Here is a 25,914-nt window from a genome sequence, read left to right on the forward strand (position 1 = left end):
CATTTTGACTTTTTTCTCAAAATTTCGACTTTTTTCTCGATATCTCGGCTTTTTTTCTCTACATTTTGACTTTTTTCTCAAAATTTCAACTTTTTTTAACTGAAAATTTACTTGAAACGGCTGAACATTTTTTTTTTCCAACATTTCGACTTTTTTTCTTAAAATTTTGTGAAAAAAGTTAAAATGTCGACAAAATTTTCAATTTTCACTTGAAATAAGTAGGAAAATCTGCCAGTGGAACAAGATTTATCTTCTTATTACAAGCAAAAAATCTTGTTCCTCTGGCAGATTTTTCTACTTTTTTCAAGTGAAAATCTACTTGAAACAGCTGAAAATTGTTGTTTTTTTTACAGTGATGAGTCTTGTTTAAATTGTAATAAGATTTTTTTGACTAAAAAATAGACATTTTAACTAGAAATAAGACAAATATTCTTAAGATTTTGAGTTTTTGCAGTGTAAACAGATTCAAGAGAGTGTTTTATCTTTTTTTAGATTCACAGTAAAAGAAATTAGTTTTCCGTGCACAAACACCACGTTTTGGTTTAAATAATTAGTGAAAAGTGCGTAGATAAAAGGGAAAGCTGTGTAACGATGGGGAGCACTGACCACACTCCAATTCAAATGATACTAAAACTCCTCTTTTTTTACATTTTACACTCATTTTTAGATTTCCACGCCGTTAATCAAGAAGAATGCTGCGGTTTGAGACAGAAAGGCTGTTTATTGTTACAATATCAGTGGGTATTAGTCCTGCAGAACATGAAGTGCTTGTTCCACCTCCCGCTAACCGATGCCAGCTGTTTGACATCCGTCTGGTCTCTCTTACATCTCTCATGTCTCAGTCTGATGCCGCGGGATTCCCAATAAAACACTTTATATTTACATCCTGTTCTGGGTTTGGTTTTATCAGTTAGTACGAAGAGTCTTAAATTGGAACTGAAATAATGTTATTGAAACTACTGAAGATGCTAAACCAGCAGTAATGTTTCTTAAGAAGGTCTTTAGAGAATCAACAAACACACTCTTCATCAAACTGAGAAAACACTCACATTTAACCCTCGTGCTGTCAAGGAAGGAGGAAGAGAAGGAAGGAGGGAGGAAGGAAGGAAGGAAGGAAGGAAGGAAGGAAGGAAGGAAGGAAGGAAGGAAGGAAGGAAGGAAGGAAGGAAGGAAGGAAGGAAGGAAGGAAGGAAGGAAGGAGAGAGCAGGAGGAAAGAAGGAAGGAAGGGAAAAAGGAAGGGAGGAAGGAAGGATGGAAGTGAGAAATGAGGAAGGAAGGAAGGAAGGAAGGAAGGAAGGAAGGAAGGAAGGAAGGAAGGAAGGAAGGAAGGAAGGAGGGGAGAAAAGAGGAAGGGAAGAAGGAAGGAAGGAAGGAAGGAAGTGAGAAAAGAGGAAGGGAAGGAAGGAATGAAGGAAGGAAGGGAAGAAGGAAGGAAGGAAGGGAGAAAAGAGGAAGGGAGGAAGGAAAGAAGGGAGAAAACAAGGAAAGAAGGAAGGAAGTGAGGAAAGAGGAAGGGAAGAAGGAAGGAAGGAAGGAAGGAAGGAAGGGAGAAAAGAAGGAAGGAAGGAAGGGAGGAAGGAAGGAAGGAAGGATGGGAGAAAAAGAAAGGAAGAAAAGAAGGAAGGAAGGAAGAAGGAAGGGAGAAAACAAGGAAAGAAGGAAGGAAGTGAGAAAAGGGGAATGGAAGAAGGAAGGAAGGAAGGAAGGAAGGAAGGAAGGAAGGAAGGAAGGAAGGAAGGAAGGAAGGAAGGAAGGAAGGGAGAAAAGAGGAAGGGAGGAAGGAAAGAAGGATGGGAGAAAAGGAAGGGAGAAAAGAAGGAAGGAAGGGAGAAAACAAGGAAAGAAGGAAGGAAGTGAGGAAAGAGGAAGGGAAGAAGGAAGGAAGGAAGGAAGGAAGGAAGGGAGAAAAGAAGGAAGGAAGGAAGGAAGGAAGGGAAAAAAGAGGAAGGAAGGAAGGAAGGAAGGAAGGAAGGAAGGAAGGAAGGAAGGAAGGAAGGAAGAAAAGAAATTTCATGAATAAAGTCAAAATTTAGACTTTTTTCTCAACATTTCAACTTTATTCACAAAATTTTTGACTTTTTCCTCGACATTTCGACTTTTTTGTCAAAATTGTACTTCAACATTGATCTCGACATTTCGACTTTTCTCGACATTTTGACTTTTTTCTCAACATTTCGACTTTTTTCTGGAAGTGCATAATGAAAAAAAATAATCCTTCCTCTAAAATATCAGTATTAAACCCTCTCACTGTTTCTCCCGTAACGTCTTCTTTCATAAACACACATGCCTGGTGGTTTATACGTCCTACACACAAGTGTTTGCATCATGCTCTATTATCTCTGCTGCATCTGCTCATCAAGGGAAAAATACATCAATATCTTCCTGAAGATTGCTGGAGTCGGTGAAACATTCATAAAAATTATATGCCGCCGCACACACGGGGAGCGTCTCATCAGCACGACGGCCCGCTGTGAAGATCTCCCCCGTCAGAAGATAAAAAAACAAGTTATGATCTCATTCCCCACGGTGGATAAATTTATTCATTGTTTTATTATTTCAAAAGTCCTTTTGCATGGTGTTGTTCCTTGATGGCGGCGGGTTGGTGAAAGGTTATGCGGACGTGTAGCCGTCGGTAAGCGTCTCCTCTCTCCTCTGCAGGCCTGACAGCCGCCGCCGCGGCAGCTGCCAACGCCGCCATCGCCGAGGCCATGAAGGTCAAGAAGATCAAGCTGGAGGCCATGAGCGGCTACCACGGCAACGCCAACCACCACGGAGACGGGGAGAACGGGGAGATGGGCTCCGGCGTCGGTGAGGTCACACACACGTACACCTGCACACACACTTGGACACATACCTGCACACGTACATACACATACCTGCACACGGACACACACACACACACAGTCACTACCACGGCAACGCCAACCACCACGGAGACGGGGAGAACGGGGAGATGGGCTCCGGCGTCGGTGAGGTCACACGCACTTACCTGCACACAAACACACACACATACCTGCACACACACACACACACACACATACCTGCACACGGACACACACACACATACCTGCACATGCACACACACACACACACATACCTGCACACAAACACACACACATACCTGCACATGCACACACACACACACACACCTGCACGCGTACATACACATACCTGCACACGGACACACACATACATACCTGCACACGGACACGTACACACACACACACACACATACACACACATACACACACACACACACATAGCTGCACACGGACACACACATACACACAGTCACTACCACGGCAACAGCAACCACCACGGAGACGGGGAGAATCAGAAACAGAAAGGGGGTTTATTGCCAAGTTTGTTAACACACACAAGGAATTTGTTGTGGTGATTGGTGCAATACAGTAAAAATAAAAATAAAAATATAAAAGCAAACAAGTATATGGAGATAAAATAAGAGCTAGAATAAAGTAAAATGTATAAACAGAAATAAACAGAAATGTACAATATGAGGATTAAAAAGTGCCGGATATGAATCTTTACAAAAAGTGACGTAGGATGACAGATAAAGATAAAATGTATAAACAGAAATGTACAATATGGGGTTTTTAAAGTGTCGGATGTGAGTCTGTACAAATGTTACGGGGTTGGAATATTTACGTTAATGTAACGTAGATGTAACGTAAATGTAACGTAGTGTAAATGTAAATGAGAACGGGGAGATGGGCTCTGGCGTCGGTGAGGTCACACACACATACATACACATACCTGCACACAAACACACACACGTACAGTCACTACCACGGCAACGCCAACCACCACGACAGGGAGAACGGAGAGAATGGAGAGATGGGCTCTGGCGTCGGTGAGGACGCCCTTCACACACACACGTGGACAGAGACACACACACACATGCAGGGTCACAAACACTTTAACAGACACATGCACTTCCATATTAATGGAAGGCAGATAGCAGCAAGCTACTTAATACAACTGTAAACACACACACACACACACACACACACACACACACACACACACACACACACACATATACATAAAATGTCCCCTGTTGGCTTTGAGGTCCTTTGTTGGTGAGTGTGTAACGATGCCGAGGTCCACTGTTGGATAGGTACGCAAGTGCACACATTCACACACATGTACAGTCATACACACACACTTGCATGTATAGATACATACACACACACACACACACATATACATATACAGTCACACATACGTGGTCGTGGTGTCACGAGGTGAAGGTGGGACGGGTCCCAGTCCAGCAGATGCAGGTCATGTGACAGGAAGTCGGCGTTGGCTCCAGCTGCTGATGATGTCACAGCTGCTGATGATGTCACGATGTTCACGGCTCTGATGTCACCAAACAAATGGCTCCAGCGTGACTCACAGAACCAGCAGAATGATATACTCTACTCTGTTTGGGCAGCTGTCAAGTGTTCGTCTAGTTTCTTAATAAAACAAAATCAATTTTATCTGTGATATTATCTTATCTATATTATCTATTATAAGACAAAAAAATGAACATTTACATGTTTATTGGGAAATATGGAGTCAGATGAAGTTGGAACCCGGTTCTGGGACATTAGTGTTGTTTTCATCAGCCTGTTTCAGTTTAGCTTTAGTCTAGTCTTTGGGTCCAGCCATCATTTTAGTTTTTATTAGTTTTAGTCACGTTCATTCTCCTTTTAGTCGTGTCAAGTTTCAGTCGACTAAAAGTCTGAGCATTTTAGTCTTATTTTAGTCAGAATTGTCCATTTTAGTCTAGTTTTAGTCAAAGATTGTATTTAGCCAAACCCATTTTACAATTCAAACAAGGTTATCTTATTATTATATTATTGTTACCTTATAGACTCAAGAATACATTCATTCCAGATACAGAAGACTCTAATTTGAATTTACAACATGTTTATTTTTCCGTATTTGTCCCCGTCTTTTTCTTTTTTGATCTTTTTTATCTAAATCTGGTTTAAAGACTAAACCAGAGAAACTACTGAAAACATGGACATTAAGGATCTTTGGTAGAACATTTCATCTGGTTTTGATCAACGAAAATGACACATTTTAGTTTGAGTTTTGAGTTGAGTTTTTTTTTATAATCTACATCTTAGTCTGGTTTTTATTCGTTGACGATACTGCATTATATATTTAATTATCGTTATCGTCACATGAACAGCATTTTCGTTGCGTCTCGTCTCGTTTTCCTCAGGTGATAAAGGTTCGTTGACGATGATATTTAGTCATAATTTTCATAATTTTACCCTCCATGCAACATTTCAGACCTCAGAAATGATCCTAATGTGCCATTTTTGAGCCGATACTATTGATCATTGTATCAACTACACATAAACACCGGAGTAAACGAAGCTGATGGTTCTCACCAGGGGCGAAAATCCCGGGGGGGACAGGGGGGACAAGTCCCCCCCATTAGTAAAGCTGTCCCCCCCTAGAATCATTTGAGACAAAATTAATAATTTTGGAACAATGCAGTAGTATTTAGTAGTGATGCACCAAAATGAAAATTTGTGGCCGAAACCGAAATCGAAAATAATAATAAACAGTAAAATCTCATTACACTTAAAACAAGACTCATCACTGGAAAAAAACAACAATTTTCACCTGTTTCAAGTAAATTTTCACTTGAAATAAGTAGAAAAATCTGCCAGTGGAAAAATCTTGTTCCACTGGCAGATTTTTCTACTTATTTCAAGTGAAAATCTACTTGAAACAGGTGAAAATTGTTGTTTTTTCCAACGACATTTCAACTTATTTCTTGACTTTTTCCTCAACATTTTGACTTTTTTCTCAAAATTTCAACTTTTTTTAACTGAAAATTTACTTGAAACAGCTGAACATTTTTTTTTTTCCAACAACTTTTCGACTTTTTTTCTTAAAATTTTGTGAAAAAAGTTGATCTACTTGAAACAGGTGAAAATTGTTGTTTTTTTCCAGTGAGTCTTGTTTTAAGTGTAATGAGATTTTTTTTAACTAAAAATGAGACATTTTAACTAGAAATAAGACAAATATTCTTGTTAAGATTGTGGGTTTTTGCAGTGTGTTATGTCAGATGTGCTGTATTATTGCACCTTCCACCTAATACCATTGTTTTGTTTTGCTCTAAGAAAGCTCTTCTGCCTGTTTGCGAGATAGAGATGGAAATGTCAAAATGCTGTATTAAAGGAAGGCTAAAACTTTTATTCCTTGTCCCCCCCTGGATTTATTCTCTAAAATGTTTCTGTTTATTGTCCCCCCCAACTATGAAACGGGATTTTCGCCCCTGGTTCTCACGTCCAGCTTTCTGCCGGTTTCTTAATAAAAAATACACGATGCCGAGCTATTGAGTCTTTACGCGCTGGAACAACTGGCTTTAATCATGAAAATAATGCTTTTACTAAACTATTCCATGTTGAAGGAACAAAAGTGCTTAATGGCGAAGTGGAAGTGTGAGCAGCTTCCCCGAGCTATCAGCGTTTTAACAGGCTCTAATTGAATTGCTGCGAGAGCTCTGTTTTTTTCACTATGTGCCATTTCATTTAATTATTAGTCCTAAAATGCAGAAGGATTTCAATAATATCACTCACAGCCACTTAGTGAATTAGAGGGAATGGTAATGTATGTTAGCGTAGATCCAAGCCGCTCGCTCCAAATTACAAACCCGACGTAATCCCCGTGGCTTTGCTGCTAAATTGAGGTTTTGTTTCACTTAGAGAAGAAAAAAAAACACACACAAAAGGGCTCAACTTGTGAATTCGCCGCTACAGTAATAGTCCTCAAAAACAGGATGTGTTTCAAAGCGGATTTAACAATGCAAAAATGCATAAAGTGTGAGGTCATCACTCGGAGAGAATGGAGTGTGTAAAAGAGGGAATGTGAGCGTACGAGGTCACGGAAATAAAGATAAATGTGACTAGCGACGGCAAGGCTGCGGCAATGGAGCTAATAAGAAACTGTTTTATCTTTTTACAATTTAAATTGTAACCTTGAGTCCACAGCCCGCCGCGCGGCTCCCGGTAGAATCATAATTCTGGTGCGAGGAAGGGAGCGCCGCACGGCCCGCGCGCTCGCACGGCGCGGGCCGCGCGGCATTAGCTCCCTGAGTGAAATATATGGCGGCGACGCCTCTCGGCCCCGTCCACAATCAATTGGATTCTTTTTTTCCTTTAATATTTACTCGCAGCGATGAGATGCTCGTCTGCATGGTGATGAACAGTCTGCCACCGGCGGTTGAAGGTGACCTGTCAGTGAGTGTGGACAAATCTCTCGCTCTCAGAAATGTAGAAAATAAATCATTAGGGGCAGGCAGTCAGACACGAACCCCCCCCGAGCCCCGGCACATCTCCACCCCCCCCCACGCACTCTCCTCGGATTTAAATCAGCTCAGATTTATGATTTGAATTAATGCTTCGTTTGGTCAAAGGAATGGTCCAGAGACAAATGATGTTTGGTAGTGAAACCATCCTAATATTGATTACTGGGTGTCGCAGCAATCTCTTGTTTATATCGAGCACTTTTACCGTGACAGGGCCGGGTGGCCGTGGGGGCTGGGGGGCCACCGAGATACGCCCCAGATATACGGCCTGTCAGAGATATAGAAATATATTTATAAACACATATATAGATATATATAGATGGATATATTTATATATCTAGATCGGGGATCAGCAACGCGCGGCTCTAGAGCTGCATGTGGCTCTTTAGCGCCGTCCTAGTGGCTCCTGGAGCTTTTTCAAAAATGTTTGACCTTTTTTTTTCCTTTTTTTCGACTATTTCCTCGACATTTTGACTTTTTTCTCAACATTTCGACTTTTTTCTCAACATTTTGCCTTTTGCCATTTGCCTTCATTCCAATACAAGACTTCATTTTTTGCGGCTCAGATAGATAGATGTTGAGATTAATGTTGAAGTACAAATTCAAGAATAAAGTCGAAATTTCGCCTTTTTTCTCAAGATTTCAACTTTTTTCTCGAAATTGTACTTCAGAACTACAGAACTACAGACTCTAATTTGAGTTTACAACATATTTATTTTTCCTGTGATTTTGTGTATATTTAATTATCGTTATCGTCACATGACCACGACCATTTTGGTTGCGTCTCGTTTTTCCTCAGGTGATAAAGGTTCATTGATGACGATATTTAGTCATAATTTTTGTTAATGAAAAGCAACTTTACCCCCCATGCAACATTTCAGACCTTAGTTTCAGTCACGTTCATTCTCCTTTTAGTCGTGTCAAGTTTCAGTCGACTAAAAGTCTGAGCATTTTACTCTTATTTTAGTCAGAATTGTCCATTTTAGTCTAGTTTTAGTCAAAGATTATATTTATCCAAACCCATCTTACAATTCAAACAAGGTTATTTTATTATTATATTATTGTTACCTTATAGACTCAAGAATACATTCATTCCAGATACAGAAGACTCTCATTTGAGTTTACAACATATTTATTTTTCCGCATTTCTCCCCATTTTTTTCTTTTTCGATGACACATTGGGTTTTCTTTGGAGGATCTTTGGTAGAACATTTCGTCTTGTTTTGGTCAATGGAAATGAAGACACATTTTAGCACAGTTTTTATTTTGTAATCTAACATATATATACTTATATATATATATACATATATATATATATATATATATATATATATATATATATAAATATATATATATATATATGTATATATATATATATATATATATATATATATATATATATATATATATATATATATATATATATATATATATATATAAATATATATATATATATATGTATATATATATATATATATATATATATATATAGAGAGAGAGAGAGATAGAAAAAAGTCGAAATGTTGAGATTAATGTTGAAGTACAAATTCAAGAATAAAGTCGAAATTTCGCCTTTTTTCTCAACATTTTAACTTTATTCACGAAATTGTACTTCAGAAGTACTACAGAACTACAGAACTACAGAAGACTCTAATTTGAGTTTACAACATATTTATTTTTCCTGTGATTTTGTGTATATTTAATTATTGTTATCGTCACATGACCAGCATTTCCGTCTCGTCTCGTTTTCCTCAGGTGATAAAGGTTCGTTGACGACGATATTTAGTCATAATTTTCATAATTCTACCCTCATCTAACATTTCAGACCTCAGAAATGATCCTAATGTGCCATTTTTGAGCTAATACTGTGAACTATTGATCAGTGTATCAACTAAATATTCATAAATTTCACTCAGACCGGAGCTAATGGTTCTCTGTACGTCTCCACAAACATCTGCCTGGTTCTCACGTCCAGCTCTCTGCCGGTTCCTTAATAAAAAATACACGATGCTGAGCTATCGATTGTGCCGAGTCTTTATGCGCTGGACCAACTGGCTTTAATCATGAAAATAATGCTTTTACTAAACTATTCCATGTTGAAGGAACAAAAGTGCTTAAGACACAAGAGGAAACTACTGAAAACATGGACATTAAGGATCTTTGGTAGAACATTTCGTCTGGTTTTGGTCAACGAAAATAAAGACACAATACCAGAGTTTTTATTCGGCTAATCTACATTTTGGTCTGGTTTTTATATGTCGACGATATTGCATTATATGTTTAATCATCGTTATCGTCACATGACCAGCATTTCCGTCGCGTCTCGTTTTCCTCAGGTGATAAAGGTTCATTGACGACGATATTTAGTCACAATTATCGTTGACGAAAGCAGCTTTACCACTCACACAGAAATGAACCATCAGAGAAACTGAGTGAATGACACGTCCTAATAATCTGTAACATATTTACTTTTCCGCATTTCTCCCGGTCTTTTGTTGTTTTTTCCACAACACATTGGGTTTTCTTTTCCACGTCTCTGTAGGAAAGTGGATCCAAAGTTCTAGAGACTAAACTGGTTTAAAGACTAAACCAGAGAAACTACTGAAAACATGGACATTAAACCAGAGAAACTACTGAAAACATGGACATTAAGGATCTTTGGTGGAACATTTCGTCTGGTTTTGGTCAATGAAAATGAAGACACATTCAGTTTTTTATTTTGTAATCAACATTTTAGTCTGGTTTTTATTCGTTGACGATATTGCATTATATATTATTATTATTATCGTTATCGTCACATGACCAGCATTTTCGTTGCGTCTCGTCTTGTTTTCCTCAGGTGATAAAGGTTCGTTGACGACGATATTTAGTCATAATTTTCCTTGACGAAAGCAACTTTACTCTCAGGAAAAGCCACAATTCCAGATCCCAGCCCGGGGGGGTTGGGGGGGGAAACGACCCGGTGCGTTGACCCCGGCCCGACCTTCATTACTGGGGAGAGTTCTGTTGGCGGCCGCTAACAAACAAGGAATTGCTTTTTCCTCCGACAGAAGGAGGAAAAGTGTTTTTCCTCCTACAGAAGAGAATTGGGAGGGAAAGTTGAGGCAGGTTGGTCCTCCATCCCTCCGTCCCTCCGTCCCCCCCGTCCCCCCATCCCTCCGTCCCCCCTGTCCCCTCCGTCCCTCCCCCCCCGTCCCTCCCATCCCTCCGTTCCTCCGTCCCCCCCGTCCGTCCCTCCGGTCGGCGGGTTCTGCCCCGCCACTCATCCCACTCCTCGCCACACAACTCTAATGGAGCCAAAACCGGCCTGTAATTAGATCTGGGAATTCCTCCGTCATCAGCCAGATGATGCTGAAACAAATATTGTGCTTGATCTACTTAAAAAAAATAAGTCAACGTTTTGCACAAGATTATTATGTAGATCAAGAAAGACTAGTCTTTGTAAAAACGACTTAATTTCTTTGTATGTAAATAATACATTTTGCAAGTACATTCAACTTAATTGTGTTATTAATTAATAATTTTTTAGTTAAAAGACAACTAAAAAATAATCTTTTACTAACCTATATATGCTTATTCATGGACTGCTGGGATGTATGTGTATGTAATGTTAAGTATGTATGTTAAGTGTTTTTTTGTGTACTTTGTAAGCATTTATCCATCACCATCTCTTTACAGATGGTAACTGTTTATACCATTGACTGAACCACCACCCTTATACGAACTATGGGCACCCACCTACAAGCTTTCCTAGCTTCCTTGGGGGACCCATTCACTCTACCTACTTAATTCGATTGTATTATTATAACTATTATTATGGTATTGTGAATAAATTCAAACTTAAGTTGACTTTATTTATCAAAATTAAGTTGACTTTATTTAGCAAAATTAAGTTAACTTTACTTGTAAATTAATTTTGCACATACTAAAAGTTAAGTAGTTTATACAAAGACTAGTCTTTCTTGATCTACATAAAAATCTCATGCGAAAAAGTTGCGGCTCCGGCAGTTCCGGTGGTTCCGGTGTTTTTTTTTTTGTTTTTTGTTTTTGTTACAGAGGGACAATGTACATTAATGAACATTTTAAAAAATGTAAATGCACCCAATTGTAGCCAAAAGGCTAATTTCCATTAGCAATCCCCCTGTTCCGGTTTCTCCGGTTTCTCCGGTGGTTCCGGTTTCTCCGGTGGCTCCGGTGGCTCCAGTTTCTCCGGCAGCTCCAGTGGCTCCGGTTTCTCCGGTGGTTCCGGTTTCTCCGGTGGTTCCGGCGGCTCCGGTTTCTCCGGTGGTTCCGGTTTCTCCGGTGGTTCCGGCGGCTCCGGTTTCTCCGGTGTTTCCGGTTTCTCCGGTGGCTCCGGTTTCTCCGGCAGCTCCGGTGGCTCTGGTCCAGGCCGGACCGGCGCTGACAGATACCTGGAGCGCTGCCTGAGCTGGCGTTGGGAGGGAGAAGTGGCTTCTGGGTGAGAGGATGATGAGGAAGCATCATCCTCACTTCCCGGGGTCACCGGGCTAATTCCTGCCAACAGCATCCTCGCGCCTTTGGAGAGTTACGTTTTGAGCATTTTATGCAAATGTAACCCCAAGACAGTATATAAAGTAATGAAATATACACAATTTATGCAATTATAACTGAAAACTCTAATGTTTTCATACCTTTAAACATATTGGTAGCGACCATTTTCTTATCAAAAAAGCCACTACCTGGCTGTGATTATATGACTGATATGAACAGATCCACGGCAGCAAACAGAGACGTATGAAATCGCTTTTATTTTTTAACACATTCCGTTTTAATTTTTTCCATTTCGGTTTTTAATTTTTGAGAATTTGGTTTTAACCATTTTATGCAAATGTAACCCCAAGACGGTATATAAAGTGATGAAATATAGACAATTTATGCAATTATAACTGAAAACCTTTAATGTTTTCATACTTTTAAACATATTTAAAGGCAAAAACATGGCACCCGTTATTCTGGTGTCCAACAAAATATTCCTAAACAAAAAAATACCAAAAGTTGTAATGTAATGATGAAAAAAAAATCGATCTTTAGTAGGAATGGGCGATATTTTAACGTTCACGATAAACCGTCAAAAAAATTCCTCACGATAAGAATTTGTATCTCACGGTAAAAAAGATAAATTCCCGTTGATGATGTTTTTGTGTAAAACTGATTTTTGGAAGGAAGGAAGGAAGGAAGGAAGGAAGGAAGGAAGGAAGGAAGGAAGGAAGGAAGGAAGGAAGGAAGGAAGGGAGGGAGGGAGGGAGGGAGGGAGGGAGGGAGGAAGGAAGGAAGGAAGGAAGGAAGGAAGGAAGGAAGGAAGGAAGGAAGGAAGGAAGGAGAAAAAAGAAGAAGGGAAGCAAGGAAGGGAAGAAGGAAGGAAGGAAGGAAGGAAGGAAGGAAGGAAGGAAGGAAGGAAGGAAGGAAGGACGGAAGGACGGACGGACGGACGGACGGACGGACGGACGGACGGAGGAAGGGAAGGAACGAAGGAAGGAAGGAAAGGGAAAAAAGAAGAAGGGAAGGAAGGAAGGGAGAAAAGAGGAAGGGAAGAAGGAAGGAAGGGGAAAAAAGAAGGAAGGAAGGAAGGAAGGGAGAAAAGAGGAAGGGAAGAAGGAAGGAAGGGGAAAAAGGAAGGAAGGAAGGAAGGAAGGAAGGAAGGAAGGAAGGAAGGAAGGAAGGGAAGAAGGAAGGAAGGGGAAAAAAGAAGGAAGGAAGAAAAGAGGAAGGGAAGGAAGGGAGGAAAGAAAGAAAGAAAGAAAGAAAGAAAGAAAGAAAGAAAGAAAGAAAGAAAGAAAGAAAGAAAGAAAGAAAGAAAGAAAGAAAGAAAGAAAGAAAGAAGGATAAATTCCGTTGATACGTTTTTGTGTAACAAACATGGCGGATCTGAGAGTGAGATAGATTTATACAAAGATGGAGTTGAATTGGTATTTTTTTTAATCGTCATTTTTATCGTTATCGGGATAAATGCCAGAAATTATCGTGATACATTTTTAGTCCATACCGCCCATCCCTAATCTTTAGACATACGAATCGATTTTTTTTTAGGAATTAATGTGAGATTTATCGATCTATCGATTTAGAATCTGAAAATCGATCTTTTCCACACAGGTCTGAGTGTGATATTAATTAGAGCTAGTGTCGTGACGGAGAGGTGTCGTCTGGGTGAGAGGATGATGAGGAAGCATCATCCTCACTTCCCGGGGTCATCGGGCTAATTCCTGCTAACAGCATCCTCGCGCCTTTGGAGAATTTGGTTTTTAGCATTTTATGCAAATGTAACCCCAAGACAGTATATAAAAGCGACCATTTTCTTATCAAAAAAGCCACTACCTGGCTGTGATTATATGACTGATATGAACAGATATGAAATCGCTTTTATTTTTTAACACATTCCATTTAAATTTTTTCCATTTTCGATCTATTTCGGTTTTTAATTTTTCAGAATTTGGTATTTAGCATTATATGCAAATGTAACCCCAAGACGGTATATAAAGTGATGAAATATAGACAATTTATGCAATTATAACTGAAAACTTTAATGTTTTCATACTTTTAAACACATTTAAAGGCAAAAACATGGCACCCGTTATTCTTATGTCCAACAAAACATTCCTTTTTTTTGAGCATAAACAAAAAGATACCAAAAGTTGTAATGTAATGATGAAAAAAAAAATCGATCTTTACACATTCAAATCGATTTTTTTTTAGGAATTAATATGAGAATCGATTTAGAATCAGAAAATCGATCTTTTCCACACAGGTCTAAGTGTGATATTAATTAGAGCTAGCGTCGTGACGGAGAGGTGGCGTCTGGGTGAGAGGATGATGAGGAAGCATCATCCTCACTTCCCGGGGTCACCGGGCTAATTCCTGCCAACAGCATCCTCGCGCCTTTGGAGAATTTGGTTTTTAGCATTTTATGCAAATGTAACCCCAAGACAGTATATAAAGTAATGAAATATAGACAATTTATGCAATTATAACTGAAAACCTTTAATGTTTTCATACTTTTAAACACATTTAAAGGCAAAAACATGGCACCAGTTATTCTGGTGTCCAACAAAACATTCCTAAACAAAAAAAATACCAACAGTTGTAATGTAATGATGAAAAAAAAATCGATCTTTAGACATACAAATCGATTTTTTTTTTAGGAATTAATATGAGAATCGATTTAGAATCGGAAAAACGATCTTTTAAACACATTTAAAGGCAAAGACATGGCACCCGTTATTCTGGTGTCCAACAAAACATTCCTTTTTTTCGGCCTAAACAAAAAAATACCAAAAGTTGTAATGTAATGATGAAAAAAAAATCGATTTTTACACATAACAATTTTTTTTTTTGTTAGGAATTAATATGAGAATCGATTTAGAATCAGAAAATCGATCTTTTCCACACAGGTCTAAGTGTGATATTAATTAGAGCTAGCGTTGTGACGGAGAGGTGTCGTCTGGGTGAGAGGATGATGAGGAAGCATCATCCTCACTTCCCGGGGTCACCGGGCTAATTCCTGCTAACAGCATCCTCGGCGTTGGGGGGGGTTTCGGGGGGGCCGCGGCCCCGGAGAGGCTCCGCGGAGACGACCACAGCTGCGCGCTCCCGGCAGCTAATTGGTCCTTATCTAGCTGTCCCATTCATCTTCATTTTTCACCAATTACGGAGCATTATCTGTGTTCTCGGTTGGGGAACGGGACTTAATCCTTCCTGGTTAAGCTGGTGCTGCAGATGGAGGGGTGGGGGGGAGAGTAGGGGGGGCAGAAGTCACAGCGAAAAACAAACTCTGAAACTTCCCATCATCCCCCGGGGCGGCCGGGCGGCACAAACAGTGACATCACAGGCCGGAGGATCAATCAGCCCCTTGTTTGCAGACGCTGCAGCCTCATTGATCGGCCGCTCTCGCTGCACTCAACCTTATCGACTCGTTAGAACCATATTTTCTCATCGTCGGTGGTTTTTTTACGTCCGTGCACGCAGCTTTACGGCCGTGCGTCATTAATAATTCAGCATGGGTTTGTTTTGAAGCTGTAGATTCACGGAGGAACATGCATATGGTGAGCCGTTTTAACATTTAACAGCTAGAGTGGATATGTGTTGCAGATTATTCGCAATTCTTCTTAGACAAAAAGAGCATTTCAGATATTCTACAATTACATTCTTCCTGTCCACAATTGTCATTTCAGAATATCTACAACGTCATTCTGCCATTCATGTGTGTGGGGTTTCTAATTAAAGATATCTACAATTCAGTTGCAGATATCCACAATTCATTCAATTCTTCCTAGACAAAAAGAGCATTTCAGATATCTAATATTGCATTCTTCCTGTCCACGATTGTCATTTCAGATATCTACATTCTGGACAAATGACGTCACTTTTGCCATTCATGTGTTTCTAATTACAGATATCTACAATCCAGTTGTAGATATCTGCAATGTGGATTACAGATTTCTGCAACTGAATTACGACTAGCTGTAATTCCAGTTCAAGATATCTTTAATTCCCCTCAATTCCAGATATCTACTTCATCCTTTTTAGGTATCTTAAATTAAGTTTTGACTAGTCAGAACCAAGTTGTAGGTATCTTGAACTGGAATTATGACTTAGTCAAAATGACGTCAAAATGTAATTACAGATATCTGCAATTGTCATTTAGGATGTGACGAGTCGAATTTCGTTTTCAGTGACGTCATTCCTGATTTCTGTAATTCAGTTTTGATGAGGTGAAACTGAATTACAGATATCTCTAACTGTAGTTTTGACTAGTCAAAATGACGTTGTAGATATCTGCAATGTTGATTCCGGATAGTCAAACTTAGCCATTAAATGTTAAAACAGTTTGCCATAGTAATTCCAGTTTCAGATATCTACAGTTAAATTCCGACTAGTCCTAATTCCAGTTCAAGATATCTTTAATTCCCCTCAATTCTAGATATCTACATTGTCCTTTTTAGATATCTGAAATTAAGTTTTGACTAGTCACAACCAAGTTGTAGATATCTTAAACTGGAATTACAGATAGTCATAATTTAATTGTAGATACCTAAAAGTTATAGATATCTTGAAATGAATTTTAATTAGAATTATCTCAAATTGGAGATATCTTTAACTTCCATTCTGACTCGTCAAGATGTAATTACAGATATCTTGAATTAGAGTTTTGACTAGTCAAAATGACGTTATAGATATCTTGAATGACAATTCTGACTAGTCACAATGTAATTACGACTATAGTCAAAATGCAGTTGCAGAAATCTGCAATGTTAATTCTGGAGAGTCAAACTTAGCCATTAAATGTTAAAACGGTTTGCCATAGGGAACCACCAAATTTGACTATCCGGAATTAACATTGCAGATTTCTACAACTGCATTTCGACTATAGTCGTAATTACATTGTAACTAGTCAGAATCGTCATTCAACATATCTATAACGTCATTTTGACTAGTCAAAACTCTAATTCAAGATATCTGTAATTACATTTTGACTAGGCAGAATTGAAGTTATAGATATCTTGAATGACAATTCTGACTAGTAACAATGTAATTACGACTATAGTCGACATGCAGTTGTAGTTATCTGCAATGTTAATTCTGGATAGTCAAACTTAGCCATTAAATGTTAAAACTTGCCGTACATGCACGTGTGGGTCCGTTAATCCCGGCAGATCGATGCTAGTCCGGGCTCCTCTCCATGTGTGGTCGGGTCCCTCCGTGCACTAATCACCGGAGCGGCGCCGCTCGGTCGGGGAGCGTTCGGACGTCAGACGTGAAACAGAACGATGATCAACGATGAATAAAGATGGAGGACGAACCGCCGGACCATCACAGTCCTTTAATAGTTGAAAACACAAATCAGTGACTACGTTTCCCTGCAGTCAAAATCCGGGTTACGGTCAATATTCCGGTTACTGAAACATTGGGAATAATGTGTTTCCATGCGTGAGCTAACAGGATTATCCCTGTATACATGGTAATTAATCATTCAGGATATCTGGATCAAACCAGCGACGCACAGAGAACGTGATGACGCAATTACCGTCATTTCTGCTTCTTCTTCCTGTATCCAAATCCAAAACAAATGCTGCTTCAACTTTTCTCTCACCTTCTTTTAAATCTTCTATCCCGGTACTTTCTACCGTCTACAAATGCAGAAATGTTCATATCCTTCATTACATTTATGAAGTGATTAGTCTCCTCCTGGTCTTGTTTCTCCGTGTTTATAAGAACTTCCTGGACTCAAAAGACCAGGATTCCTTGTGAACAGAGCATGTGCAGAAAACAACTTCCTGTTCCGTTTGATGGGGAAATCCTACGGAAAAGAATCAGGGCCGTGCAGGAGAAAAATATTTGAGAGAGGAAGATTTTTTTTTATTGTGCATTTCGAGAAAAAAGTCGAAATGTCAAAAAAAAATGTTGAAATGTTGAGATTAATGTTGAAGTACAATTTCAAGAATAAAGTCGACATTTCGACTTTTTTCTCAAAATTGTATTTCAACATTAATCTCGTCATTTCGACTTTTTTCTTGACATTTCGACTTTATTCACGAAATTTTGACTTTTTTCTCAAAATTGTATTTCAACATTAATCTCGACATTTCCACTTTTTTCTCGAAGTGCATAATGAAAAAAATATCTTCCTCCTCTAAAATATTATTTAGATTTTTCTCCTGCCCTAATACTCTTCTGTAAAATCCCGTTATACATGACCAAATATTGGGGCTTTAAAAGGAGTAACCCAGGGCTCATATTCAGGTTTTTAAAAACCGGAATATGAGCAAATTCTGGTTATTCAAAGGGGTTATTGGTGTTTACATGGCCGTGTAACCGGGTTATTGCTAGTATTCCGGTTTTAAAAGGTTTTATTGATGCGTGTAAAGGTAGTGAGACTCTACTTGAGTCGTGCGTGTGATGAGACGGCACGTGCAGCGCCGGCAGAGCCGGCACATGCGGCGCTGCGGCGCTTTGATAGGGATGTGTTTGGTCACACTCTCTCTCCAGCTGTCAGCTCGGCTCCACTGCTGCGATTTAATTAGTCTGTTTATGTCCGTTCTAATAATAAAGCTCTCTGGGTGGACGGACACGTCCGGCGAAGCTGACGGAGCCTCAACCTGCCGGCCGAGCTGGTGCCGCCGGCCCGGCTCCATCTGGGCCGCCGTGGAGGAGGCTGGGAGGGGGGATGCTGCTTCCTGCAGATTCCTGCTTCTGCAGCTTCCTTCTTCCTCCTGCAGCTTCCTTCTTCCTGCTGCTGCAGCTTCCTTCCTTCTGCAGCTTCCTTCTTCCTCCTGCAGCTTCATTCTTCCTGCTGCAGCTTCATTCTTCCTGCTGCAGCTTCATTCTTCCTTCTGCAGCTTCCTTCTTCTTGCAGCAGCTTCCTTCTTCCTGCAGCAGCTTCCTTCTTCATGCTGCAGCTTCCTTCTTCCTGCTACAGCTTCCTTCTTCCTGCTACAGCTTCCTTCTTCCTCCTGCAGCTTCCTTCTTCCTGCTACAGCTTCCTTCTTCCTGCTGCAGCTTCCTCTTGCAGCTTCCTGCTACAGCTTCCTTCTTCCTGCTGCAGCTTCCTTCTTCCTGCTGCAGCTTCCTTCTTCTTGCAGCAGCTTCCTTCTTCCTGCAGCAGCTTCCTTCTTCATGCTGCAGCTTCCTTCTTCTTGCAGCAGCTTCCTTCTTCCTGCAGCAGCTTCCTTCTTCCTGCTGCAGCTTCCTTCTTCTTGCAGCAGCTTCCTTCTTCCTGCAGCAGCTTCCTTCTTCCTGCTGCAGCTTCCTTCTTCCTCTTGCAGCTTCCTGCAGCTTCATTCTTCCTGCTTCCTGCAGCAACTTCCTAAAACTTCCTGCCGCAGTTCCTCTTGCAACTTCCTGCAACTTCCTGTTGCAGCTTCCTGGTGTTTCAGCTTCCTGCAACTTCTTGCTGCGGCTTCCTTCCTTCCTTCCCTCCTCCATCCCGACCTGAGCCATCAGGGTATTAAAGCTTCTCCTGATCTGAGTGTGTGAGCGACTCCATCCATCTTCCTGTTCCTGTTCTTCCTGTCAGCCGACGCTCCGGCAGGGACGGGGTTGTTGCCGAGGGCGGCAGAAACTCATCTCTGAACCTCCAACTCCTCTAACACCTTGTCACCGCCACAGACACGGCCTTTCTGATTTATTCAATTAAAGTCGGGTTTGTTTTCATTCCCTTCACTGGGAAGTGAGAGTCGGGTCCGGCAAAGCCGCCGAGGAAACGGGGAAACGGGGAAACGGCGCCGGGACAGGAGTCGGGGGCGACGCAGCGCCGACTAGAGCTGGGGATCCATTCAAATGTCAAGAATTGATTCGATTCCGATTTTTAAGATTCAGAATCAATTATCACGTTTTGATTTGATCCGATTCTGATATTGATTTATTTTAGTGTTATTAAAACTGTTTTTTCAGCCCCCGCACAGCACATCCAAGTGATCGCCGTTGTGGCGCTCGTAACCCGGAGACTGTTGGGGGGGGGGGGGGCTGATAAGAGGGAGGAGCCAAGGAAGGCGTTGAATTGAGGGAAGTGTGTGTGTTTTTCAGTAAGTGTCTGTGACGCGATAAGTCCGTGAACCTTCGCCCAGAGCTGCTCTCAGCCAAATGTCCTTGATGTTATCAGGCGGCTCGTACAGTTCTGAGACAGGGATCCACAGGTGTTCGTGGGAGAGGGGGAGGGTTAGTGGGGGCAGAGTCATCTTGTTTACATTCCACCAGGAAGATTGTGACCGGGAGCGATCGGCCTGAGACCGCTCTGTCAAGGGCAGATTATAGAATCGACAATTATATTGAAAAAAAAATGTATGAGAATTTAGTTTTTAGTATTTTATGCAAATGTAAACCCATGGCAGTATATAAAGCAAAGAAATATAAACAATTTATGCAATTATAACTGAAAACTTAAATATTGATTTGGGTTAGTGTTATTAAAACTGTGATAGGTCTTTTGAGCTGTTGCATGAATTATATGACTAATATGAACAGATCCATATGAAATCAGTTTCATTTTTTCCCACATTTTTGGTCTATTTCGGTTTTTCAATTTTTGGGAATTTGGTTTCTAGCATTTTATGCAAATGTAACCCCAAGACAGTATATAAAGTAATGGTATATAAACAATTTATGCAATTATAACTGAAAACTTTAATGTTTTCATACCTTTAAACATACTTAAAGGCAAAAACATGGCAGTACCAAAAGTTGTAATGTAATGATGAAAAATCCACTTTGGGCGGAGTTTTCAGAAATGATGGTTTTTGGAGACTTTGAGCTTCGTTTTCGTGTAAACGAACGGCCAAAACGCATGAAAACACCACCGTTTTTGCTACGTGGAAACGGGGCCTTAGAATCGGAAAATCGATCTTTTCCACACAGGCCTAGCACCAACACACCCCCCCGTCTCCCTGAGGGGCCCACGGCCCCCTACGGCCCCCCCTAAGTGAGGGGCCCTGCCGGCCCCCCCGCCCGCCGCTCTCTGGGGCTTTGGCCCGCGCCGCCGCCGCTCTATTAGCGCCTCGCTCCCGCGAGCCAGGTGACAGATAAGTGCGGAGCCACACACACGTTTTAATAGACATTTCAAAAGATAAACCTGATAATCATTTCTCCCTTTAATGAAGTCTAATGTCCTCGTTCTCATTCCGGTTGCATCGGCGAGTTGAGCAGCGGCGAGAGCCGGGAATATTCAGGCCGGGGAGACGGCGAGACTGTAGAGTAAAACTGTAGCCAACTGCAGAAATAGTTGGAGATAACAGGGAATTTATCTATTTATTTATTAGGATCCCCATTAGTCCTCACTGCAGTGGAGACTTTTCTTCCTGGGGTCCAACATTGCACACGTAAAACAATAAAATACAATCCTTACAATTAAAACAGAACTAAATCTGAACAAAAAGGATCTGAGATGTGATGGAATTCAAGCCTTAAAGGGGACCTATTATGGATCTAATACCTATTTTAAACAGGCCTTGAATGTCTTAAAAACAAGCTTTTGATTGTTTTTGCTAAGTAAATTAGAAATTCAGCCTCTGATCCATGTCTTTATCTTCCCATTCTCTAACCTCATTATCTATGCAGGATTCTGAGTGGGCGGGGCTATGATAATGAGGCTCTGTGCTGATTGGCTGCCTGAATGACGCGATACACCGCTACGGAAAAATGGTGGAAGCTCCGGCCGGTGGAGTTAGTTGTGGTTTCACGCATCGCTCCGTCGTTCCGTAACTTTAGGGGGATCAGAATCTTATTGTCTCGTAGATCCACATCACACTGGACGATCATCCGGGCGGCTGTACAGACACTGCAGAATTTGGTTGTTTCCTCCTTCTCTGAGTTGGCAGGCTGAGGGGAGACCACTTTATAAATGTTAAAGCAAGAAAAAACCTGGTTTTCATAATAGGTTTCCTTTTAACCGTCCACTAGTCTCCTTTAAACCGTCCACTAGTCTCCTTTTAACCGTCCACTAGTCTCCTTTTAACCGTCCACTAGTCTCCTTTTAACCGTCCACTAGTCTCCTTTTAACCGTCCACTAGTCTCCTTTTAACCGTCCACTAGTCTCCTTTTAACCGTCCACTAGTCTCCTTTTAAACCGTCCACTAGTCTCCTTTAAACGTCCACTAGTCTCCTTTAACCGTCCACTAGTGTCCTTTAAACGTCCACTCGTCTCCTTTTAACGTCCACTAGTCTCCTTTAACCGTCCACTAGTCTCCTTTTAACCGTCCACTCGTCTCCTTTTAGTCTCCTTTTAAACCGTCCACTAGTCTCCTTTAACCGTCCACTCGTCTCCTTTTAATGTCCACTCGTCTCCTTTTAACCGTCCACTCATCTCCTTTTAATGTCCACTCGTCTCCTTTTAACCGTCCCCTAGTCTCCTTTTAACCGTCCACTCGTCTCCTTTTAATGTCCACTCGTCTCCTTTAACCGTCCACTAGTCTCCTTTAAACGTCCACTCGTCTCCTTTTAACGTCCACTAGTCTCCTTTAACCGTCCACTCGTCTCCTTTAACCGTCCACTAGTCTCCTTTAAACGTCCACTAGTCTCCTTTTAACCGTCCACTAGTCTCCTTTTAACTGTCCACTAGTCTCCTTTTAACCGTCCACTAGTCTCCTTTAACCGTCCACTCGTCTCCTTTAACCGTCCACTCGTCTCCTTTTAAACCGTCCACTCGTTTCCTTTTAAACGTCCACTAGTCTCCTTGCTGGAGACGTTGACGGACAGGCCAGTAATCGGTCCGTCTGCTTCGCCAAGGCAAACCTCGTTACACTAAATGACCTTTGCCGGCCGATGCCAACACCCTCGTGCTCGGAAACGCAGAGCAGTGAGTGATGGGAACCAGCGCCGGGCTTGGGCCGACTCCAACGCCACCAACACCAGCCGGGCCAGCCGAGCCAGTGGTCCCAGCCCTCCAGGACACACTGGCAAACATTGCTGGGCTTGGGTGGCCACCAACGCTAACAGGTCCACCGGGTCCAGTCCTCCAGGACACAGCCCTGGCTTCCCTTGTTTGGCCCGTCCACTAGGGGAAGATATCCCAAATGATTAATCACCATGTAAACAGGGATAACCCTGTTTGCTCAGGCATGGAAACACATTATTCCCAATGTTTCAGTAACCGGAATATTGACCTTAACCTGAATTTTGACTGCATGTAAACGTAGTCACGAAACCCAGAGAGCATCGCTAGAAGCCCCAACATCCACATCTATACACACACACACACATATACATACATTTATACATGCATACATACACACACACATATAGCCACACATGCATAGCCTATACACGCTCACACACACACACACATACAGCCACACATACACATACACACACACACACATACACACACACATAACCACAGACATATACATACACAGACACACACACACACACACACACACACACACACACACACATACAGCCACACAAACAAACACACACACACACACACACACACACACACACATATACATACATTTATACATGCATACATACACACACATAGCCACACATGCATAGCCTATACACGCTCACACACACACACACATACAGCCACACATACACATACACACACACATAACCACACAGACATATACATACACAGACACATACACACATATACACATACACACACACACACACACACACACACACACACACACACACACACACACACACACACACACATAACCACACATGCATAGCCTATACACGCTCACACACACACACACATACAGCCACACAAACAAACACACACATACACACACACATACACATACACATACACACATATACACATACACATACACACACATACACACATACACAGACACACACACACACACACACACACACACACACACACACACACACACACACACACACATAGACATACACACTGGCTTGTTCACCTGCATGCTTGCTCTGTAGTTTTTGGGGTTAGTTAGCGGTAGCGGTAGCTTAGCTCAGACTGTGTTCAGATCTGGAGATTTGGGTCGATTGCTGCTCGTGTTTTGGTCGGCTCCGTGTCGGTTTTGTGTTTCGTTTGTAGTTTTTGTTGCAGATTTCCAGTGTGTTCTTGCTTCCTGGTTTAGCAGCAGATGTCACCCCCAATATATACTGTATATATATATATATATATATATATATATATATATATATATATATATATATATATATATATATATATATATATATAGTAACAATGCACATATATATGCCGTAGGTTTTTACCAGCATGGTATTAACCATTAATATGTGTGCAGACGAGGTAGAAAAAAGCAAACAAAAAAAAAAGAAGCCCCAACATCCCAGCTCTAGCAGTTAGCGGCGGCGGCCGGAGAGCTGCGAGCAGCAGAGGAAAGACTTCAGCAGCAGCAGCTGCCGCGACTGCAGGAGCAATATATTCAGGTCCAATCAATAAAGCTCCCGCGGACGGCGACACCCAAGCAGACGGAGGAATCATTCCCATCTCATACTTAGCAAAGGCCTCTCCCTTTTAAAAAGATTGCTTTCGCTCGAATGACAAGCAGTTGTCATTTGACTGCGGCTCCTGAAATGAAGTGTATTGACGAGTGTTATCAATCACGGCGGCGGCGCGGCCGCCACGTCGCGTTAGCGCCGGAGTCAGTTAGCATGTGGTCATCATATCATCTGCTCTAATTGCAGAATTAGCATCACTGCCTCCTGATCTCGCTCCGTCTCCGTGGCGATGGGAGGCCGGAGGGGGCGGGGCTTAACTCGGAGAAGGTCGAGGCGTTTGATTACACTGCAAAAACTCAAAATCTTAACAAGAATATTTGTCTTATTTCTAGTTAAAATGTCTCATTTTTAGTAAAAAAAAATCTCATCTCAACTCACACTTAAAACAAGACTCATCACTATATATTCTATGTTTCTTTTTTCAGACAAAGTTCCGACTTCTTACCTTCCGTCTAGTCTTCGATGCGACCAAAGTCTTTGACTCATTGTTCTCCAAAACTTATGCGTAATAGTTGTATTGTGTTCATTATGTCTTCAGATTGATATTCTTTGTTTCTCTTTTTCAGACAAAGTTCCGTCTTCCGCCTAGGCGGAAGAAGGAGACGGAAGAAGTCGGAACTTTGTCTGAAAAAAACAAACATAGAAAATCAATCTGAAGACATAATGAACACAATACAACTAAGACTCATCACTGGAAAAAACAATCATTTTCACCTTTTTCAAGTAGATTTTCACTTAAAATAAGTAGAAAAATCTGCCAGTGGAACAAGATTTTTTTGCTTGTAATGAGAAGATAAATCTTGTTCCACTGGCAGATTTTTCTACTTATTTCAAGTGAAAATTTACTTGAAACAGGTGAAAAATGTCAAATAACAAGTTATTTTTCTGGTAATGAGTCTTGTTTTAAGTGTAATGAGATTTCTTTGGCAAAAAATTTGACATTTTAACTAGAAATAAGACAAATATTCCTGGTAAGATTTTGAGTTTTTGCAGTGTAATTAAAAGGATCCCCTTTAGCTGACGCCAAAACGAAGGCTAGTCTTCCTGGAGTCCAGACAATAAAATACAGAATCAAACATACAATCTCAATTCATAAAGTACATTTGAAATAATTATTCTTCACGCCACATTCTTAGTCTTTGTTTCAAATCAGCCTTTCATTTGATGTCAGGAATCTCACCTGGAAGGTTTTCCAACATGCAGCTGAGCTATAAAGTCCTGTCCTCTTCATAGAGTCAGATTTATGTCAGGGGAACATAATCCACCACTATTTTCCCCTCGAGTGTTAAATGACTGAATATTTGAACAGTAAGTTATATTATTACAGAGAAATGTAGGAGTCTGAGTGTTAATAATTCTATGGAAATATGTAACTATCCTCAACCCTCAGCCAGGAGAGACGTTCATGCATTCCTGCAACACTTGTTCTTGTTATGAATGAATTGTCTTTATTTCGGTCATTGTACAAGTTATTTTACAAAACTAAATGAAAAAAGTAAAATAAACATTGCTTTTGCCGAAAAGGTGTAGCTGAAGCCGAAGCTTCTACCCTTTTTATCTTGTGATCAACTTAAATATGAGACATTAGCATTAATCCGTGGAAACAAACAAT

The 25,914-nt window shown here is 40.9% G+C and overlaps 1 protein-coding gene across 1 annotated transcript in view; it reads left to right on the forward strand.

The window, feature by feature from the left end:
* Positions 1–25,914, forward strand: part of dachd (dachshund d) — a 246,610-nt gene that overhangs the window by 154,029 nt on the left and 66,667 nt on the right. Inside the window, 1 exon segment of the mRNA XM_061724211.1 lies at positions 2,660–2,809. Coding sequence (XP_061580195.1) covers positions 2,660–2,809 — 150 coding nt within the window.

The sequence above is a fragment of the Cololabis saira genome, chromosome 6 (genome assembly GCF_033807715.1).
Source record: "Cololabis saira isolate AMF1-May2022 chromosome 6, fColSai1.1, whole genome shotgun sequence".
NCBI classification, from domain to species: Eukaryota; Metazoa; Chordata; class Actinopteri; order Beloniformes; family Belonidae; genus Cololabis; species Cololabis saira.